The following is a 21088-nucleotide window of genomic DNA, read 5'->3' as shown; positions in this document are numbered from 1 at the left end:
CAATCGGCTCACTCAATTCTGCACTGGGGTAATACTAGTCTACCCTGGGCTCACACGACTTTGCACTGGGCTCACTGGAGCCTGCACTGGGCTCACTTGAATCTGCAGTGGGCACGCTCGAATCTGCACTGGGCTCACTCGGATCTGCACTGGGCTCACTCGAGCCTGCACTGGGCTCACACGAGTCTGCACTGGGCTCACTCGAATCTGCACTGGGCTCACTTGAGTCTGCACTGGGCTCACTCGAATCTACACTGTGCTCAGTCGAATCTGCATGGGGCTCATTTGAGTCTGCACTGGGCTAACTGGAGTCTGCACTGGGCTCACTGGAATCTGCAGTGGGCTCGCTCGAATCTGCACTGGGCTCACTTGAGTCTGCAGTGGGCTTACTCGAATCAACACTGTGCTCAGTCGAATCTGTACTGGGCTCACTTGAGACTGCACTGGGCTAACTGGAGTCTGCAGTGGGCTAACTGGAGTCTGCAGTGGGCTCACTCGAATCTGCACTAGCCTCACTCGGGTCTGCAGTGGGCTCTCTCGAATCTGCACTGGGCTCATCGGATCTGCACTGGGCTCACTCGAATCTGCACTGGGCTCACTTGAGTCTCCACTGGGCTCACTCGAATCAACACTGGGCTCACTCGAATCTACACTGTGCTCAGTCGAATCTGCACTGGGCTCATTTGAGTCTGCACTGGGCTAACTGGAGTCTGCACTGGGCTCACTGGAATCTGCAGTGGGCTCGCTCGAATCTGCACTGGGCTCACTTGAGTCTGCACTGGCCTCACTCGGGTCTGCACTGGGCTCACTCAAATCTACACTGTGCTCACTCGAGTCTGCACTGTGCTCACCCGAGTCTGCATTGGGCTCACTCCAGTCTGCACTGTACTCACTCGAATCTGCACTGGGCTAACACGAATCTGCACTGTGCTGACTCGAGTCTGCAATCGGCTCACTCGAATCTGCACTGGGCTAACACGAATCTGCACTGTGCTCACTCCAGTCTACACTGTGCTCACTCGAGTTTCACTGTGCTAACACTAATCTGCACTGTGGTAAAAACAATGACTGCAGATGCTGGAAAGCAAATACTGGATTTATGGTGCTGGAAGAGCACAGCAGTTCAGGCTGCATCCAACGAGCAGCGAAATCGACGTTTCGGGCAAAAGCCCTTCATATTGCTGATGAAGGGCTTTTGTCCGAAACGTCGATTTCGCTGCTCGTTGGATGCTGCCTGAAGTGCTGTGCTCTTCCAGTACCATTAATCCACTAATCTGCACTGTGCTGACTCGAATCTGCACTGTGCTCTCTCGAATCTACACTGTGCTCACTCGAGTCTGCACTGTGCTCACTCGAGTCTGCACTGGGCTCACTCGAATCTGAACTGTGCTCTCTCGAATCTACACTGTGCTCTCTCGAATCTGCACTGGTCTCACTCAAATCTACACTGGGCTCACTCGAGTATACACTGTGCTCACACGAGTCTGCACTGGGCTCACTCAAATCTGCACTGGGCTCACTTGAGTCTGCACTGGGCTCACTTGAGTCTGCACTGGGCTCACTCGAATCTGCACTGGGCTCACTCGAGTCTGCACTGTGCTCAATCGAGTCTGCACAGGACTCACTCGAATCTGCACTGGGCTCACTTGAGTCTGCATTGGGCTCACTCAAATCTGCACTGGGCTCACTCGAATCTACACTGGGCTCACCTGAATATGCACTGGGCTCACTCAAGTATACACTATGCTCACTCGAGCCTGCACTGGGCTCACGCGAGTCTGCACTGGGTTCACTCAAATCTGCACTGGACTCACTCGAATCTGCATTGTGCTCACTCGAATCTACACTATGCTCACTCGAACCTGCACTGGGCTCACTTGAGTCTGCACTGGGCTCACTCGAGTCTACACTGGGCTCACTCGTACTTGCACTGGGCTCACTCAAATCTGCACTGGCCTCACTCGGGTCTGCACTGGCCTCACTCGGGTCTGCACTGTGCTCACTCGAATCTGCACTGTGCCCTCTCGAATCTGCACTGTGCTCACTCGAGTCTGCACTGGGCTCACTCCAGTCCGCACTGTTCTCACTTGAATCTGCACTGGGCTCACTCGAATCTGCACTGGGCTCACTGGAATCTGCAGTGGGCTCGCTCGAATCTGCACTGGGCTCACTTGAGTCTGCAGTGGGCTTACTCGAATCAACACTGTGCTCAGTCGAATCTGTACTGGGCTCACTTGAGTCTGCACTGGGCTAACTGGAGTCTGCAGTGGGCTAACTGGAGTCTGCAGTGGGCTCGCTCGAATCTGCACTAGCCTCACTCGGGTCTGCAGTGGGCTCTCTCGAATCTGCACTGGGCTCATCGGATCTGCACTGGGCTCACTCGAATCTGCACTGGGCTCACTTGAGTCTCCACTGGGCTCACTCGAATGTACACTGTGCTCAGTCGAATCTGCACTGGGCTCATTTGAGTCTGCACTGGGCTAACTGGAGTCTGACACTGGGCTCACTGGAATCTGCAGTGGGCTCGCTCGAATCTGCACTGGGCTCACTTGAGTCTGCACTGGCCTCACTCGGGTCTGCACTGTGCTCACTCGAGTCTGCACTGGGCTCACTCGAATCTGCACTGGGCTCACTTGAGTCTGCATTGGGCTCACTCAAATCTGCACTGGGCTCACTCGAATCTACACTGGGCTCACCTGAATATGCACTGGGCTCACTCAAGTATACACTATGCTCACTCGAGCCTGCACTGGGCTCACGCGAGTCTGCACTGGGTTCACTCAAATCTGCACTGGACTCACTCGAATCTGCATTGTGCTCACTCGAATCTACACTATGCTCACTCGAATCTGCACTGGGCTCACTTGAGTCTGCACTGGGCTCACTCGAGTCTACACTGGGCTCACTCGTACTTGCACTGGGCTCACTCGAATCTGCACTGGCCTCACTCGGGTCTGCACTGGCCTCACTCGGGTCTGCACTGTGCTCACTCGAATCTGCACTGTGCCCTCTCGAATCTGCACTGTGCTCACTCGAGTCTGCACTGGGCTCACTCCAGTCCACACTGTTCTCACTTGAATCTGCACTGGGCTCACTCGAATCTGCACTGGGCTCACTGGAATCTGCAGTGGGCTCGCTCGAATCTGCACTGGGCTCACTTGAGTCTGCAGTGGGCTTACTCGAATCAACACTGTGCTCAGTCAAATCTGTACTGGGCTCACTTGAGTCTGCACTGGGCTAACTGGAGTCTGCAGTGGGCTAACTGGAGTCTGCAGTGGGCTCGCTCGAATCTGCACTAGCCTCACTCGGGTCTGCAGTGGGCTCTCTCGAATCTGCACTGGGCTCATCGGATCTGAACTGGGCTCACTCGAATCTGCACTGGGCTCACTTGAGTCTCCACTGGGCTCACTCGAATGTACACTGTGCTCAGTCGAATCTGCACTGGGCTCATTTGAGTCTGCACTGGGCTAACTGGAGTCTGACACTGGGCTCACTGGAATCTGCAGTGGGCTCGCTCGAATCTGCACTGGGCTCACTTGAGTCTGCACTGGCCTCACTCGGGTCTGCACTGTGCTCACTCGAGTCTGCACTGGGCTCACTCCAGTCCGCACTGTTCTCACTTGAATCTGCACTGGGCTCACTCGAATCTGCACTGGGCTCACTTGAGTCTGCAGTGGGCTTACTCGAATCAACACTGTGCTCAGTCGAATCTGTACTGGGCTCACTTGAGTCTGCACTGGGCTAACTGGAGTCTGCAGTGGGCTAACTGGTGTCTGCAGTGGGCTCGCTCGAATCTGCACTAGCCTCACTCGGGTCTGCAGTGGGCTCTCTCGAATCTGCACTGGGCTCATCGGATCTGCACTGGGCTCACTCGAATCTGCACTGGGCTCACTTGAGTCTCCACTGGGCTCACTTGAGTCTCCACTGGGCTCACTCGAATGTACACTGTGCTCAGTCGAATCTGCACTGGGCTCATTTGAGTCTGCACTGGGCTAACTGGAGTCTGACACTGGGCTCACTGGAATCTGCAGTGGGCTCGCTCGAATCTGCACTGGGCTCACTTGAGTCTGCACTGGCCTCACTCGGGTCTGCACTGGGCTCACCCGAGTCTGCATTGGGCTCACTCCAGTCTGCACTGTACTCACTCGAATCTGCACTGGGCTAACACGAATCTGCACTGTGCTGACTCGAGTCTGCAATCGGCTCACTCAAATCTGCACTGGGCTAACACGAATCTGCACTGTGCTCACTCCAGTCTACACTGTGCTCACTCGAGTTTCACTGTGCTAACACTAATCTGCACTGTGGTAAAAACAATGACTGCAGATGCTGGAAAGCAAATACTGGATTTATGGTGCTGGAAGAGCACAGCAGTTCAGGCAGCATCCAACGAGCAGCGAAATCGACGTTTCGGGCAAAAGCCCTTCATATTGCTGATGAAGGGCTTTTGCCCGAAACGTCGATTTCGCTGCTCGTTGGATGCTGCCTGAAGTGCTGTGCTCTTCCAGTACCATTAATCCACTAATCTGCACTGTGCTGACTCGAGTCTGCACTGGGCTCACTCAAATCTGCACTGTGCTCTCTCGAATCTACACTGTGCTCACTCGAGTCTGCACTGTGCTCACTCAAATCTGCACTGTGCTCTCTCGAATCTACACTGTGCTCACTCGAGTCTGCACTGTGCTCACTCGAGTCTGCACTGGGCTCACTCGAATCTGCACTGTGCTCTCTCGAATCTACACTGTGCTCTCTCGAATCTGCACTGGTCTCACTCAAATCTACACTGGGCTCACTCGAGTATACACTGTGCTCACTCGAGTCTACAGTTTGCTCACTTGAGTCTGCACTGGGCTCACTTATATTTGTACTGGGCTCACCCGAATCTGCACTGTGCTCTCTCGAATCTACACTATGCTCACTCGAGTCTGCGCTGTGCTCACTCGAGTCTGCACTGGGCTCACTCCTGTCTACACTGTGCTCACTCGAGTTTCACTGGGCTAACACTAATCTGCACTGTGCTGACTCGAGTCTGCACTGGGCTCACTTGAGTCTGCACTGGGCTCACTTGAGTCTGCACTGGGCTAACTGGAGTCTGCAGTGGGCTAACTGGAGTCTGCAGTGGGCTCGCTCGAATCTGCACTAGCCTCACTCGGGTCTGCAGTGGGTCTCTCGAATCTGCACTGGGCTCATCGGATCTGCACTGGGCTCACTCAAATCTGCACTGGGCTCACTTGAGTCTCCACTGGGCTCACTCGAATCAACACTGGGCTCACTCGAATCTACACTGTGCTCAGTCGAATCTGCATTGGGCTCATTTGAGTCTGCACTGGGCTAACTGGAGTCTGCACTGGGCTCACTGGAATCTGCAGTGGGCTCGCTCGAATCTGCACTGGGCTCACTTGAGTCTGCACTGGCCTCACTTGGGTCTGCACTGGGCTCACTCAAATCTACACTGTGCTCACTCGAGTCTGCACTGGGCTCACTCGAATCTGCACTGTGCTCTCTCGAATCTACACTGTGCTCTCTCGAATCTGCACTGGTCTCACTCAAATCTACACTGGGCTCACTCGAGTATACACTGTGCTCACACGAATCTACACTGGGCTCAGTCGAATCTGCACTGGCCTCAGTTGAATCTGCACTGGGCTCACTTGAATCTGCACTGGGCTCACTTGAGTCTGCAGTGGGCTTACTCGAATCAACACTGTGCTCAGTCGAATCTGTACTGGGCTCACTTGAGTCTGCACTGGGCTAACTGGAGTCTGCAGTGGGCTAACTGGAGTCTGCAGTGGGCTCGCTCGAATCTGCACTAGCCTCACTCGGGTCTGCAGTGGGCTCTCTCGAATCTGCACTGGGCTCATCGGATCTGCACTGGGCTCACTCGAATCTGCACTGGGCTCACTTGAGTCTCCACTGGGCTCACTTGAATCAACACTGGGCTCACTCGAATCTACACTGTGCTCAGTCGAATCTGCACTGGGCTCATTTGAGTCTGCACTGGGCTAACTGGAGTCTGCACTGGGCTCACTGGAATCTGCAGTGGGCTCGCTCGAATCTGCATTGGGCTCACTTGAGTCTGCACTGGCCTCACTCGGGTCTGCACTGGGCTCACTCAAATCTACACTGTGCTCACTCGAGTCTGCACTGTGCTCACCCGAGTCTGCATTGGGCTCACTCCAGTCTGCACTGTACTCACTCGAATCTGCACTGGGCTAACACGAATCTGCACTGTGCTGACTCGAGTCTGCAATCGGCTCACTCGAATCTGCACTGGGCTAACACGAATCTGCACTGTGCTCACTCCAGTCTACACTGTGCTCACTCGAGTTTCACTGTGCTAACACTAATCTGCACTGTGGTAAAAACAATGACTGCAGATGCTGGAAAGCAAATACTGGATTTATGGTGCTGGAAGAGCACAGCAGTTCAGGCAGCATCCAACGAGCAGCGAAATCGACGTTTCGGGCAAAAGCCCTTCATATTGCTGATGAAGGGCTTTTGTCCGAAACGTCGATTTCGCTGCTCGTTGGATGCTGCCTGAAGTGCTGTGCTCTTCCAGTACCATTAATCCACTAATCTGCACTGTGCTGACTCGAGTCTGCACTGGGCTCACTCAAATCTGCACTGTGCTCTCTCGAATCTACACTGTGCTCACTCGAGTCTGCACTGTGCTCACTCGAGTCTGCACTGGGCTCACTCGAATCTGCACTGTGCTCTCTCGAATCGACACTGTGCTCTCTCGAATCTGCACTGGTCTCACTCAAATCTACACTGGGCTCACTCGAGTATACACTGTGCTCACACGAGTCTGCACTGGGCTCACTCGAATCTGCACTGGGCACACTTGAGTCTGCACTGGGCTCACTCGAATCTACACTGGGCTCAGTCGTATTTGCACTGGCCTCAGTTGAATCTGCACTGGGCTCACTTGAGTCTGCACTGGGCTCACTGGAATCTGCAGTGGGCTCGCTCGAATCTGCACTGGGCTCACTCGAGTATACATTATGCTCACTCGAACCTGCACTGGCCTCACTCGAACCTGCACTGGCCTCGCTCGAATCTGCACTGGGCTCACTTGAGTCTACACTGGGCCCACTCGAGTCTGCACTGGGCTCACTCGAGTATACATTATGCTCACTCGAACCTGCACTGGCCTCACTCGAGTCTGCACTGTGCTCATTTGAATCTGCACTGGGCTCACTCGGGTCTACACTGTGCTCACTCGAGTCTACACTTTGCTCACTTGAGTCTGCACTGGGCTCACTTATATTTGTACTGGGCTCACCCGAATCTGCACTGTGCTCTCTCGAATCTACACTGTGCTCACTCGAGTCTGCACTGTGCTCACTCGAGTCTGCACTGGGCTCACTCGAATCTGCACTGTGCTCTCTCGAATCTACACTGTGCTCTCTCGAATCTGCACTGGGCTCACTCGAATCTGCACTGGGCTCACTCGAGTCTGCACTGTGGTCAATCGAGTCTACACTGTGCTCACTCGAGTCTGCACAGGACTCACTCGAATCTGCACTGGGCTCACTCGAGTCTGCATTGGGCTCACTCAAATCTGCACTGGGCTCACTCGAATCTACACTGGGCTCACTTGAATATGCACTGGGCTCACTCAAGTATACACTATGCTCACTCGAGCCTGCACTGGGCTCACGCGAGTCTGCACTGGGTTCACTCAAATCTGCACTGGACTCACTCGAATCTGCATTGTGCTCACTCGAATCTACACTATGCTCACTCGAATCTGCACTGGGCTCACTTGAGTCTGCACTGGGCTCACTCGAGTCTACACTGGGCTCACTCGTACTTGCACTGGGCTCACTCGAATCTGCACTGGCCTCACTCGGGTCTGCACTGTGCTCACTCGAATCTGCACTGTGCCCTCTCGAATCTACACTGTGCTCACTCGAGTCTGCACTGGGCTCACTCCAGTCTGCACTGTACTCACTCGAATCTGCACTGGGCTAACACGAATCTGCACTGTGCTCACTCCAGTCTACACTGTGCTCACTCGAGTTTCACTGGGCTACCACTAATCTGCACTGTGCTGACTCGAGTCTGCACTGGGCTCACTCGAATCTGCACTGGGCTCACTCGAATCTGCACTGGGCTTACTCGAGTCTGCACTGGGCTCACACGAGTCTATACTGGTCTCTCTCGAATCTACACTGGGCTCACTCAAGTCTGCACTGGGCTCACTCGAATCTACACTGGGCTCACCCGAATCTGCATGGGTCTCACTCGAGTCAACAATGGGCACACTCGAGTCTTCACTGGGCTAACTCAAATCTACACTGGGCTCACTTGAGTCTGCACTGGTCTCACTCGAGACTGCACTGGGCTCACTCGAGACTGCACTGGTCTCACTCGAGACTGCATTGGGTTCACTCGAATCTGCATGCGTCTCACTCGAGTCAACACTGGGCTCACTTGAATCTGCACTGGGCTCACTCGAATCTGCACTGGGCTCACTCAGGTCTGCACTGGGCTCACTGGAGTCTACACTGTGCTCACTCGAGTCTGCACTGGGCTCACTCCAGTCTGCACTGTACTCACTCGAATCTGCACTAGGCTAACACGAATCTGCACTGTGCTGACTCGAGTCTGCAATCGGCTCACTCAATTCTGCACTGGGGTAATACTAGTCTACCCTGGGCTCACACGACTTTGCACTGGGCTCACTGGAGCCTGCACTGGGCTCATTTGAATCTGCAGTGGGCACGCTCGAATCTGCACTGGGCTCATTCGGATCTGCACTGGGCTCACTCGAGCCTGCACTGGGCTCACACGAGTCTGCATTGGGCTCACTCGAATCTGCACTGGGCTCACTTGAGTCTGCACTGGGCTCACTCGAATCTACACTGTGCTCAGTCGAATCTGCATGGGGCTCATTTGAGTCTGCACTGGGCTAACTGGAGTCTGCACTGGGCTCACTGGAATCTGCAGTGGGCTCGCTCGAATCTGCACTGGGCTCACTTGAGTCTGCAGTGGGCTCACTCGAATCAACACTGGGCTCTCTCGAATCTACACTGTGCTCAGTCGAATCTGCACTGGGCTCATTTGAGTCTGCACTGGGCTAACTGGAGTCTGCACTGGGCTCACTGGAATCTGCAGTGGGCTCGCTCGAATCTGCATTGGGCTCACTTGAGTCTGCACTGGCCTCACTCGGGTCTGCACTGGGCTCACTCAAATCTACACTGTGCTCACTCGAGTCTGCACTGTGCTCACCCGAGTCTGCATTGGGCTCACTCCAGTCTGCACTGTACTCACTCGAATCTGCACTGGGCTAACACGAATCTGCACTGTGCTGACTCGAGTCTGCAATCGGCTAACTCGAATCTGCACTGGGCTAACACGAATCTGCACTGTGCTCACTCCAGTCTACACTGTGCTCACTCGAGTTTCACTGTGCTAACACTAATCTGCACTGTGGTAAAAACAATGACTGCAGATGCTGGAAAGCAAATACTGGATTTATGGTGCTGGAAGAGCACAGCAGTTCAGGCAGCATCCAACGAGCAGCGAAATCGACGTTTCGGGCAAAAGCCCTTCATATTGCTGATGAAGGGCTTTTGCCCGAAACGTCGATTTCGCTGCTCGTTGGATGCTGCCTGAAGTGCTGTGCTCTTCCAGTACCATTAATCCACTAATCTGCACTGTGCTGACTCGAGTCTGCACTGGGCTCACTCGAATCTGCACTGTGCTCTCTCAAATCTACACTGTGCTCACTCGAGTCTGCACTGTGCTCACTCGAGTCTGCACTGGGCTCACTCGAATCTGCACTGTGCTCTCTCGAATCTACACTGTGCTCTCTCGAATCCGCACTGGTCTCACTCAAATCTACACTGGGCTCACTCGAGTATACACTGTGCTCACACGAGTCTGCACTGGGCTCACTCGAATCTGCACTGGGCACACTTGAGTCTGCACTGGGCTCACTTGAGTCTGCACTGGGCTCACTCGAATCTACACTGGGCTCAGTCGAATCTGCACTGGCCTCAGTTGAATCTGCACTGGGCTCACTTGAGTCTGCATTGGGCTCACTGGAATCTGCAGTGGGCTCGCTCGAATCTGCACTGGGCTCACTCGAGTATACATTATGCTCACTCGAACCTGCACTGGCCTCACTCGAACCTGCACTGGCCTCGCTCGAATCTGCACTGGGCTCACTTGAGTCTACACTGGGCCCACTCGAGTCTGCACTGGGCTCACTCGAGTATACATTATGCTCACTCGAACCTGCACTGGCCTCACTCGAGTCTGCACTGTGCTCATTTGAATCTGCACTGGGCTCACTCGGGTCTACACTGTGCTCACTCGAGTCTACACTTTGCTCACTTGAGTCTGCACTGGGCTCACTTATATTTGTACTGGGCTCACCCGAATCTGCACTGTGCTCTCTCGAATCTACACTATGCTCACTCGAGTCTGCGCTGTGCTCACTCGAGTCTGCACTGGGCTCACTCCTGTCTACACTGTGCTCACTCGAGTTTCACTGGGCTAACACTAATCTGCACTGTGCTGACTCGAGTCTGCACTGGGCTCACTCGAACCTGCACTGGGCTCACTGGAATCTGCAGTGGGCTCGCTCGAATCTGCACTGGGCTCACTTGAGTCTGCAGTGGGCTTACTCGAATCAACACTGTGCTCAGTCGAATCTGCACTGGGCTCATTTGAGTCTGCACTGGGCTAACTGGAGTCTGCAGTGGGCTAACTGGAGTCTGCAGTGGGCTCGCTCGAATCTGCACTGGGCTCACTTGAGTCTGCACTGGCCTCACTCGGGTCTGCACTGGGCTCACTCAAATCTACACTGTGCTCACTCGAGTCTGCACTGTGCTCACCCGAGTCTGCATTGGGCTCACTCCAGTCTGCACTGTACTCACTCGAATCTGCACTGGGCTAACACGAATCTGCACTGTGCTGACTCGAGTCTGCAATCGGCTCACTCGAATCTGCACTGGGCTAACACGAATCTGCACTGTGCTCACTCCAGTCTACACTGTGCTCACTCGAGTTTCACTGTGCTAACACTAATCTGCACTGTGGTAAAAACAATGACTGCAGATGCTGGAAAGCAAATACTGGATTTATGGTGCTGGAAGAGCACAGCAGTTCAGGCAGCATCCAACGAGCAGCGAAATCGACGTTTCGGGCAAAAGCCCTTCATATTGCTGATGAAGGGCTTTTGCCCGAAACGTCGATTTCGCTGCTCGTTGGATGCTGCCTGAAGTGCTGTGCTCTTCCAGTACCATTAATCCACTAATCTGCACTGTGCTGACTCGAGTCTGCACTGGGCTCACTCGAATCTGCACTGTGCTCTCTCGAATCTACACTGTGCTCACTCGAGTCTGCACTGTGCTCACTAGAGTCTGCACTGGGCTCACTCGAATCAGCACTGTGCTCTCTCGAATCTACACTGTGCTCTCTCGAATCTGCACTGGTCTCACTCAAATCTACACTGGGCTCACTCGAGTATACACTGTGCTCACACGAGTCTGCACTGGGCTCACTCGAATCTGCACTGGACACACTTGAGTCTGCACTGGGCTCACTTGAATCTACACTGGGCTCAGTCGAATCTGCACTGGCCTCAGTTGAATCTGCACTGGGCTCACTTGAGTCTGCACTGGGCTCACTTGAGTCTGCACTGGGCTCACTGGAATCTGCACTGGGCTCGCTCGAATCTGCACTGGGCTCACTCGAGTATACATTATGCTCACTCGAACCTGCACTGGCCTCACTCGAATCTGCACTGGCCTCGCTCGAATCTGCACTGGGCTCACTTGAGTCTACACTGGGCCCACTCGAGTCTGCACTGGGCTCACTCGAGTATACATTATGCTCACTCGAACCTGCACTGGCCTCACTCGAGTCTGCACTGTGCTCATTTGAATCTGCACTGGGCTCACTCGGGTCTACACTGTGCTCACTCGAGTCTACACTTTGCTCACTTGAGTCTGCACTGGGCTCACTTATATTTGTACTGGGCTCACCCGAATCTGCACTGTGCTCTCTCGAATCTACACTGTGCTCACTCGAGTCTGCACTGGGCTCACTCGAATCTGCACTGTGCTCTCTCGAATCTACACTGTGCTCTCTCGAATCTGAACTGGTCTCACTCAAATCTACACTGGGCTCACTCGAGTATACACTGTGCTCACACGAGTCTGCACTGGGCTCACTCGAATCTGCACTGGGCTCACTTGAGTCTGCACTGGGCTCACTTGAGTCTGCACTGGGCTCACTCGAATCTGCACTGGGCTCACTCGAGTCTGCACTGTGCTCAATCGAGTCTACACTGTGCTCACTCGAGTCTGCACAGGACTCACTCGAATCTGCACTGGGCTCACTCGAGTCTGCATTGGGCTCACTCAAATCTGCACTGGGCTCACTCGAATCTACACTGGGCTCACTTGAATATGCACTGGGCTCACTCAAGTATACACTATGCTCACTCGAGCCTGCACTGGGCTCACGCGAGTCTGCACTGGGTTCACTCAAATCTGCACTGGACTCACTTGAATCTGCATTGTGCTCACTCGAATCTACACTATTCTCACTCGAATCTGCACTGGGCTCACTTGAGTCTGCACTGGGCTCACTCGAGTCTACACTGGGCTCACTCGTACTTGCACTGGGCTCACTCGAATCTGCACTGGCCTCACTCGGGTCTGCACTGGCCTCACTCGGGTCTGCACTGTGCTCACTCGAATCTGTACTGTGCCCTCTCGAATCTACACTGTGCTCACTCGAGTCTGCACTGGGCTCACTCCAGTCTGCACTGTACTCACTCGAATCTGCACTGGGCTAACACGAATCTGCACTGTGCTCACTCCAGTCTACACTGTGCTCACTCGAGTTTCACTGGGCTACCACTAATCTGCACTGTGCTGACTCGGGTCTGCACTGGGCTCACTCGAATCTGCACTGGGCTCACTCGAATCTGCACTGGGCTTACTCGAGTCTGCACTGGGCTCACACGAGTCTATACTGGTCTCTCTCGAATCTACACTGGGCTCACTCAAGTCTGCACTGGGCTCACTCGAATCTACACTGGGCTCACCCGAATCTGCATGGGTCTCACTCGAGTCAACAATGGGCACACTCGAGTCTTCACTGGGCTAACTCAAATCTACACTGGGCTCACTTGAGTCTGCACTGGTCTCACTCGAGACTGCACTGGGCTCACTCGAGACTGCACTGAGCTCACTCGAGACTGCGTTGGGTTCACTCGAATCTGCATGCGTCTCACTCGAGTCAACACTGGGCTCACTTGAATCTGCACTGGGCTCACTCAAGACGGCATTGGGTTCACTCGAATCTACACCGTGCTCACTTGAGACTGCACTGGGCTCACTCAAATCTGCATTGGGCTCTCTCGAGTCCACACTGGGTTCACTCGAGTCTACATTGGGCTCACTCGCGTTTACACTGGGCACACTTGAATCTACACTTTGCTCACTCGAGTCTGCACAGTGCTCACTCGAGTCTGCACTGGGCTCACTCGAATCTTGACTGTGCTCACTCGAGTCTGCACTGGACACACTCGAGACTACACTGTGCTCACTCGAATCTGCACTGGGCTTGATCGAGTCTACACTGGTCTCACTCGATTCTTCACTCAAGTATGCACTGGGCTCACTGGAATATGCACTGGGCTGACTTGGGTCTGCACTGGGTTCACTTGAATCTGCTCTGGGCTCACTTGAGTCTGGTCTGGGCTCACTCGATTCTTCACTGTGCTCACTCGAGTCTGCACTGGGCTCACTTGAGTCTACACTGGGCTCACTCGAATCTGCACTGGGCTCACTCGAATCTGCACTGGGCTGACTTGGGTCTGCACTGGGTTCAGTTGAATCTGCTCTGGGCTCACTTGAGTCTGGTCTGGGCTCACTTGAGTCCGGTCTGGGCTCACTCGATTCTTCACTGTGCTCACTCGAGTCTGCACTGGACTCACTTGAGTCTACACTGGGCTCACTCGAATCTGCACTGGGCTCACTCGAATCTGCACTGGGCTCACTCAGGTCTGCACTGGGCTCAGTCAAATCTGCAATGGGCTCACTCAAATCTACACTGGGCTCACACAGTTCTGCACTGGGCTCAGTCGAGTCTACTCTGTGCTCACACGAGTCTGCACTGGGCTCACTTGAGTCTGCACTGGGCTCAGTCGAATCTGCACTGGGCTCAGTCGAATCTGCACTGGGCTCACTCGAATCTTGACTGTGCTCACTCGAGTCTGCACTGGACACACTCGAGACTACACTGTGCTCACTTGAATCTGCACTGGGCTAGATCGAGTCTACACTGGGCTCACTCGATTCTTCACTCAAGTATGCACTGGGCTCACTGGAATATGCACTGGGCTGACTTGGGTCTGCACTGGGTTCACTTGAATCTTCACTGTGCTCACTCAAGTCTGCACTGGGCTCACTTGAGTCTACACTGGGCTCACTCGAATCTGCACTGGACTCACTTGAATCTGCACTCTGCTCACTCGGGTCTACACTGAGCTCAGTCAAATCTACACTGGGCTCACTCGAGTCTACACTGTGCTCACACGAGTCTGCACTGGGCTCACTCAAGTCTGCACTGGGCTCACACAAATCTGCACTGGGCTCACTCGAATCTGCACTGGGCTCACTCAGGTCTGCACTGGGCTCACTCGAGTCTAAACTGTGCACACTCGAGTCTGCACTGGGCTCACTCCAGTCTGCACTGTACTCACTCGAATCTGCACTAGGCTAACACGAATCTGCACTGTGCTGACTCGAGTCTGCAATCGGCTCACTCAATTCTGCACTGGGGTAATACTAGTCTACCCTGGGCTCACACGACTTTGCACTGGGCTCACTGGAGCCTGCACTGGGCTCACACGAGTCTGCACTGGGCTCACTCGAATCTGCACTGGGCTCACTTGAGTCTGCACTGGGCTCACTCGAATCTACACTGTGCTCAGTCGAATCTGCATGGGGCTCATTTGAGTCTGCACTGGGCTCACTGGAATCTGCTGTGGGCTCGCTCGAATCTGCACTGGGCTCACTTGAGTCTGCAGTGGGCTTACTCGAATCAACACTGTGCTCAGTCGAATCTGCACTGGGCTCACTTGAGTCTGCAGTGGGCTAACTGGAGTCTGCAGTGGGCTCGCTCGAATCTGCACTAGCCTCACTCGGGTCTGCAGTGGGCTCTCTCGAATCTGCACTGGGCTCATCGGATCTGCACTGGGCTCACTCGAATCTGCACTGGGCTCACTTGAGTCTCCACTGGGCTCACTCGAATCAACACTGGGCTCACTCGAATCTACACTGTGCTCAGTCGAATCTGCACTGGGCTCATTTGAGTCTGCTCTGGGCTAACTGGAGTCTGCACTGGGCTCACTGGAATCTGCAGTGGGCTCGCTCGAATCTGCACTGGGCTCACTTGAGTCTGCACTGGCCTCACTCGGGTCTGCACTGGGCTCACTCAAATCTACACTGTGCTCACTCGAGTCTGCACTGTGCTCACCCGAGTCTGCATTGGGCTCACTCCAGTCTGCACTGTACTCACTCGAATCTGCACTGGGCTAACACGAATCTGCACTGTGCTGACTCGAGTCTGCAATCGGCTCACTCGAATCTGCACTGGGCTAACACGAATCTGCACTGTGCTCACTCCAGTCTACACTGTGCGCACTCGAGTTTCACTGTGCTAACACTAATCTGCACTGTGGTAAAAACAATGACTGCAGATGCTGGAAAGCAAATACTGGATTTATGGTGCTGGAAGAGCACAGCAGTTCAGGCAGCATCCAACGAGCAGCGAAATCGACGTTTCGGGCAAAAGCCCTTCATATTGCTGATGAAGGGCTTTTGCCCGAAACGTCGATTTCGCTGCTCGTTGGATGCTGCCTGAAGTGCTGTGCTCTTCCAGTACCATTAATCCACTAATCTGCACTGTGCTGACTCGAGTCTGCACTGGGCTCACTCGAATCTGCACTGTGCTCTCTCGAATCTACACTGTGCTCACTCAAGTCTGCACTGTGCTCCCTCGAGTCTGCACTGGGCTCACTCGAATCTGAACTGTGCTCTCTCGAATCTACACTGTGCTCTCTCGAATCTGCACTGGTCTCACTCAAATCTACACTGGGCTCACTCGAGTATACACTGTGCTCACACGAGTCTGCACTGGGCTCACTCAAATCTGCACTGGGCTCACTTGAGTCTGCACTGGGCTCACTTGAGTCTGCACTGGGCTCACTCGAATCTACACTGGGCTCAGTCGAATCTGCACTGGCCTCAGTTGAATCTGCACTGGGCTCACTTGAGTCTGCACTGGGCTCACTGGAATCTGCAGTGGGCTCGCTCGAATCTACACTGGGCTCACTCGAGTATACATTATGCTCACTCGAACCTGCACTGGCCTCACTCGAACCTGCACTGGCCTCGCTCGAATCTGCACTGGGCTCACTCGAGTATACACTGGGCTCACTCAAGTCTGCACTGGGCTTACCCGAGCCTGTACTAGGCTCACCCGAGTCTGCACTGGGCTAACACTAGTCTACACTGGGCTCACTCAACTTTGCACTGGGCTCACTCGGGTCTGCACTGGGCTCACTCAGATCTGCACTGGTCTCACTCGAATCTACACTGGGCTCACTCAAGTCTGCACTGGGCTTACCCGAGCCTGTACTAGGCTCACCCGAGTCTGCACTGGGCTAACACTAGTCTACACTGGGCTCACTCAACTTTGCACTGGGCTCACTCGGGTCTGCACTGGGCTCACTCAAATCTGCACTGGGCTCACACGGGTCTACACTAGGCTCACTCGTGTCTATACTGTGCTCACTCGAGTCTGCACTGGGCTCACTCGAATCTACACTGTGCTAACTCGAGTCTACACTATGCTCACTTGAGTCTTCACTGGGCTCACTCAAATCTGCACTGGGCTCACTCGAATCTTCAGTGGGCTCACTCGAGTCTGCACTATGCTCACTCAAATCTGCACTGGGCTCACTCAAATCTGCACTGGGCTCACTCAAATCTACACTGTGCTCACTCGAATCTACACTGTGCTCACTAGAATTTGCACTGGGCTCACTCGAGTCTTCACTGGGCTCACTCGAGTCTGTACTAGGCTCACTCAAATCTACACTGGTCTCACTCGAATCTACTGTGGGCTCAATCGAGTCTGCACTGTGCTCACATGAGTCTGCACTGGGCTCACTCGAAGCAACACTGGGCTCACTCGAGTCTGTACTGGGCTCACTCAAATCTGCACTGGGCTCATTCAAATCTGCACTGGGCTCACTCAAATCTACACTGGGCTCACTCATGCCTACACTGTCCTCATTTGAATCTGCATTGGGCTCACTCGAGTCTGCACTGCGCTCTCTCAATTCTGCACTGGGCTCACTCAAATCTGCACTGGGCTCACTCGAGTCTGTACTGGGCTCACTCGAGCCTGCACTGGGCTCACTCGGGTCTACACTGTGCTCACTCGGGTCTACACTGTGCTCACTCGAGTCGACACTATGCGCACCTGAGTCTGCACTGGGCTCACTCGGCTCTGCACTGGGCTCACTCGGGTCTGCACTGGGCTCACTCGGCTCTGCACTGGGTTCACTCGGGTCTGCACTGGGCTCACTCAAGACTGCCCTGGGTTCACTCGAATCTGCAACGTGCTCACTCGAGACTACACTGGGCTCACTCGAGACTGCACTGGGCTCACGCAAATCTGCACTGGGCTCACTCGAGTCTGCACTGAGCTCACTCAAATCTGCACTCAGATCACTCGGGTCTACACTATGCTCACTCGAGTCTGCACTGTGCACTGGGCTCAGCCGAATCTGCACTGGGCTAACTCGAGTCTGCACTGTGCTCACTCGAGTCTGGATTAGTGGTGCTGGAAGAGCACAGCAGTTCAGGCAGCATCCAAGTCTGCACTGTGGTCACTGTGCTCACTCGAGTCTGCACTGGGCTCACTGGAATATGCACTGGGCTAACTCAGGTCTGCACAGGGCTCACTGGGGTCTGCACTGGCCTCACTTGAATCTGCACTGTGCTCTCTCGAATCTACACTGTACTCACTTGAGTCTGCATTGTGCTCACTCGAGTCTGCACTGTGCTCACTCGAGTCTGTACTCGGCTCACTCAAATCTGCATGGGTCTCACTCGAATCTACACTGGTCTCACTCATGTCTGCACTGGGCTCACTCAAATCTACACTGTGCTCACTCGAATCTACACTGTGCTCACTCGAGTCTGCACTGTGCTCACTGGAATCTGCACTGGGCTCAGTCGAATCTGTACTGGGCTCAGCCGAATCTGCACTGGGCTCACTCGAGTCTGCACTGTGCTCACTCGAGTCTGGATTAGTGGTGCTGGAAGAGCACAGCAGTTCAGGCAGCATCCAAGAAGCTTCGAAATCGACGTTTCGGGCAAAAGTCTTCGATTCCTGATGAAGGGCTTTTGCCCGAAACGTCGATTTCGAAGCTCCTTGGATGCTGCCTGAACTGCTGTGCTCTTCCAGCACCACTAATCCAGAATCTGGTTTCCAGCATCTGCAGTTATTGTTTTTACCTCACTCGAGTCTGCACTGGTCACACTCGAGTCTACACTGGGCTCATTCGATTCTTCACTCAAGTATGCACTGGGCTCATTGGAATATGCACTGGGCTCACTCAGGTCCACACGGGGCTCACTCAAATCTACACTGGCCTCACTCGGGTCTGCACTGGGCTCACTCGAATCTGCACTGGGCTCACTCGAGTCTGCAATCAGCTCACTCGAGTCTACACTGGGCTCACTCGACTTTGCACTGGGCTCACTCAAATCTGCACTGGGCTCACTCGAGTTTGCACTGTGCTCACTCGAGTCTGCACTGGTCACACTCGAGTCTGCACTGGGCTCACTCGAATCAACACTGGGCTCACTCGAGTTTGCACTGGGCTCATTCGAATCTGCACTGGGCTCAGTCGAATCTGCACTGGGCTCACTCGAGTTTGCACTGGGCTCATTCGAATCTGCACTGGGCTCATTCGAATCTGCACTGGGCTCAGTCGAATCTGCACTGGGCTCACTTGAGTCAGCAGTGGGCTCACTCGAGTTTGCACTGTGCTCACTCGAGTCTGCACTGGTCACACTCGAGTCTGCACTGGGCTCGATCGAGTCTACACTGGGCTCACTTTACTCTTCACTCAAGTATGCATTGGGCTCACTGGAATATGCACTGGGCTCACTTGGGTCTGCACTGGGCTCACTCAAATCTGCATTGGGCTCACTCAAATCTACACTGGCCTCACTCGGGTCTGCACTGGGCTCACTCGGGTCTACACTGTGCTCACTCGAGTCTACACTGTGCTCACTCGAGTCTGCACCGTGCTCACTCGAATCTACGCTGGGCTCACTTGAGTCTGCAATGGACTCACTCGAATCTGTACTCGGCTCACTCGAATCTGCGTGGGTCTCACTTGAATCTACACTGCTCTCAGTCATGTCTGCACTGGCCTCACTCGAGTCTGCACTGCGCTCACTCAAATATACACTGGGCTCGCTCAAGTCTGCACTGTGCTCACTCGAGTCTGCACTGGGCTCACTGGAATCTGCACTGGGCTCATCTCAAATCTACACTGGCCTCACTTGAATCTCCACATCTCCACTGTGCTCTCTCGAATCTGCACTGTGCTCACTTGAGTCCGCATTGTGCTCACTCGAGTCTGCACTGGGCTCACTCCAGTCTGCACTGTTCTCACTCGAATCTGCACTGGGCTAACTCAAACATGCACTGTGCTATCTCGAGTCTGCACTGTGCTCACTCAAATCTGCAGTGGGCTCACTAGAGTCTGCAATCGGCTCACTCGAGTCTGTACTCGGCTCACTCGAATCTGCACTGGCCTCACTCATGTCTGCACTGCGCTCACTCAAATCCACACTCGGCTTGCTCGAGACTGCACTGGGCTCACTCGAATTTACACTGTGCTCACTCGAGTCTACACTTTGCTCACTTGAGTCTGCACTGGGCTCACTTATATTTGTACTGGGCTCACCCGAATCTGCACTGTGCTCCCTCGAATCTACACTATGCTCACTCGAGTCTGCGCTGTGCTCACTCGAGTCTCCACTGGGCTCACTCCTGTCTGCACTGTTCTCACGCGAATCTGCACTGGGTTAACACGAATCTGCACTGTGCTCTCTCCAGTCCACACTGTGCTCACTCGAGACTTCACTGGGCTAACACAAATCTGCACTGTACTGACTCTAGTCTGCACTGGGTTCACTCAAATCTGCACTGTTCTCACTTGAATCTGCACTGGGCTCATTCGAATCTGCACTGGGCTCAGTCGAATCTGCACTGGGCTCACTTGAGTCTGCAGTGGGCTCACTCGAGTTTGCACTGTGCTCACTCGAGTCTGCACTGGTCACACTCGAGTCTGCACTGGGCTCGATCGAGTCTACACTGGGCTCACTCGACTCTTCACTCAAGTATGCATTGGGCTCACTGGAATATGCACTGGGCTCACTTGGGTCTGCACTGGGCTCACTGGAATCTGCACTGGGCTCATCTCAAATCTACACTGGCCTCACTTGAATCTCCACTGTGCTCTCTCGAATCTGCACTGTGCTCACTTGAGTCCGCATTGTGCTCACTCGAGTCTGCACTGGGCTCACTCCAGTCTGCACTGTTCTCACTCGAAGCTGCAGTGGGCTAACTCAAACATGCACTGTGCTATCTCGAGTCTGCACTGTGCTCACTCAAATCTGCAGTGGGCTCACAAGAGTCTGCAATCGGCTCACTCGAGTCTGTACTCGGCTCACTCGAATCTGCACTGGCCTCACTCATGTCTGCACTGCGCTCACTCAAATCCACACTCGGCTTGCTCGAGACTGCACTGGGCTCACTCGAATTTACACTGTGCTCACTCGAGTCTACACTTTGCTCACTTGAGTCTGCACTGGGCTCACTTATATTTGTACTGGGCTCACCCGAATCTGCACTGTGCTCCCTCGAATCTACACTATGCTCACTCGAGTCTGCGCTGTGCTCACTCGAGTCTGCACTGGGCTCACTCCTGTCTGCACTGTTCTCACGCGAATCTGCACTGGGT

At 54.1% G+C, this 21088-nt stretch overlaps 1 protein-coding gene across 1 annotated transcript; it reads right to left on the bottom strand.

Annotated features, from left to right (window-relative positions):
* Positions 1 to 11268: 11268 nt before the first annotated feature.
* Positions 11269 to 15217, bottom strand: LOC140495684 (uncharacterized). The gene is made up of 7 exons (XM_072594667.1): positions 14955 to 15217; positions 14451 to 14556; positions 13963 to 14024; positions 12519 to 12673; positions 12160 to 12365; positions 11539 to 12081; positions 11269 to 11409 (listed from the first exon to the last, which is right to left on the bottom strand). The coding sequence occupies exons 1-7, from the start codon at positions 15215 to 15217 to the stop codon at positions 11269 to 11271; spliced, it is 1476 nt and encodes a 491-aa protein (XP_072450768.1).
* Between the last annotated feature and the right edge of the window lie 5871 nt (positions 15218 to 21088).

This window comes from Chiloscyllium punctatum, chromosome 25, assembly GCF_047496795.1.
Source record: "Chiloscyllium punctatum isolate Juve2018m chromosome 25, sChiPun1.3, whole genome shotgun sequence".
In the NCBI taxonomy this organism is placed as follows: Eukaryota; Metazoa; Chordata; class Chondrichthyes; order Orectolobiformes; family Hemiscylliidae; genus Chiloscyllium; species Chiloscyllium punctatum.
This window is presented reverse-complemented; position numbering and strand designations above follow the sequence as displayed.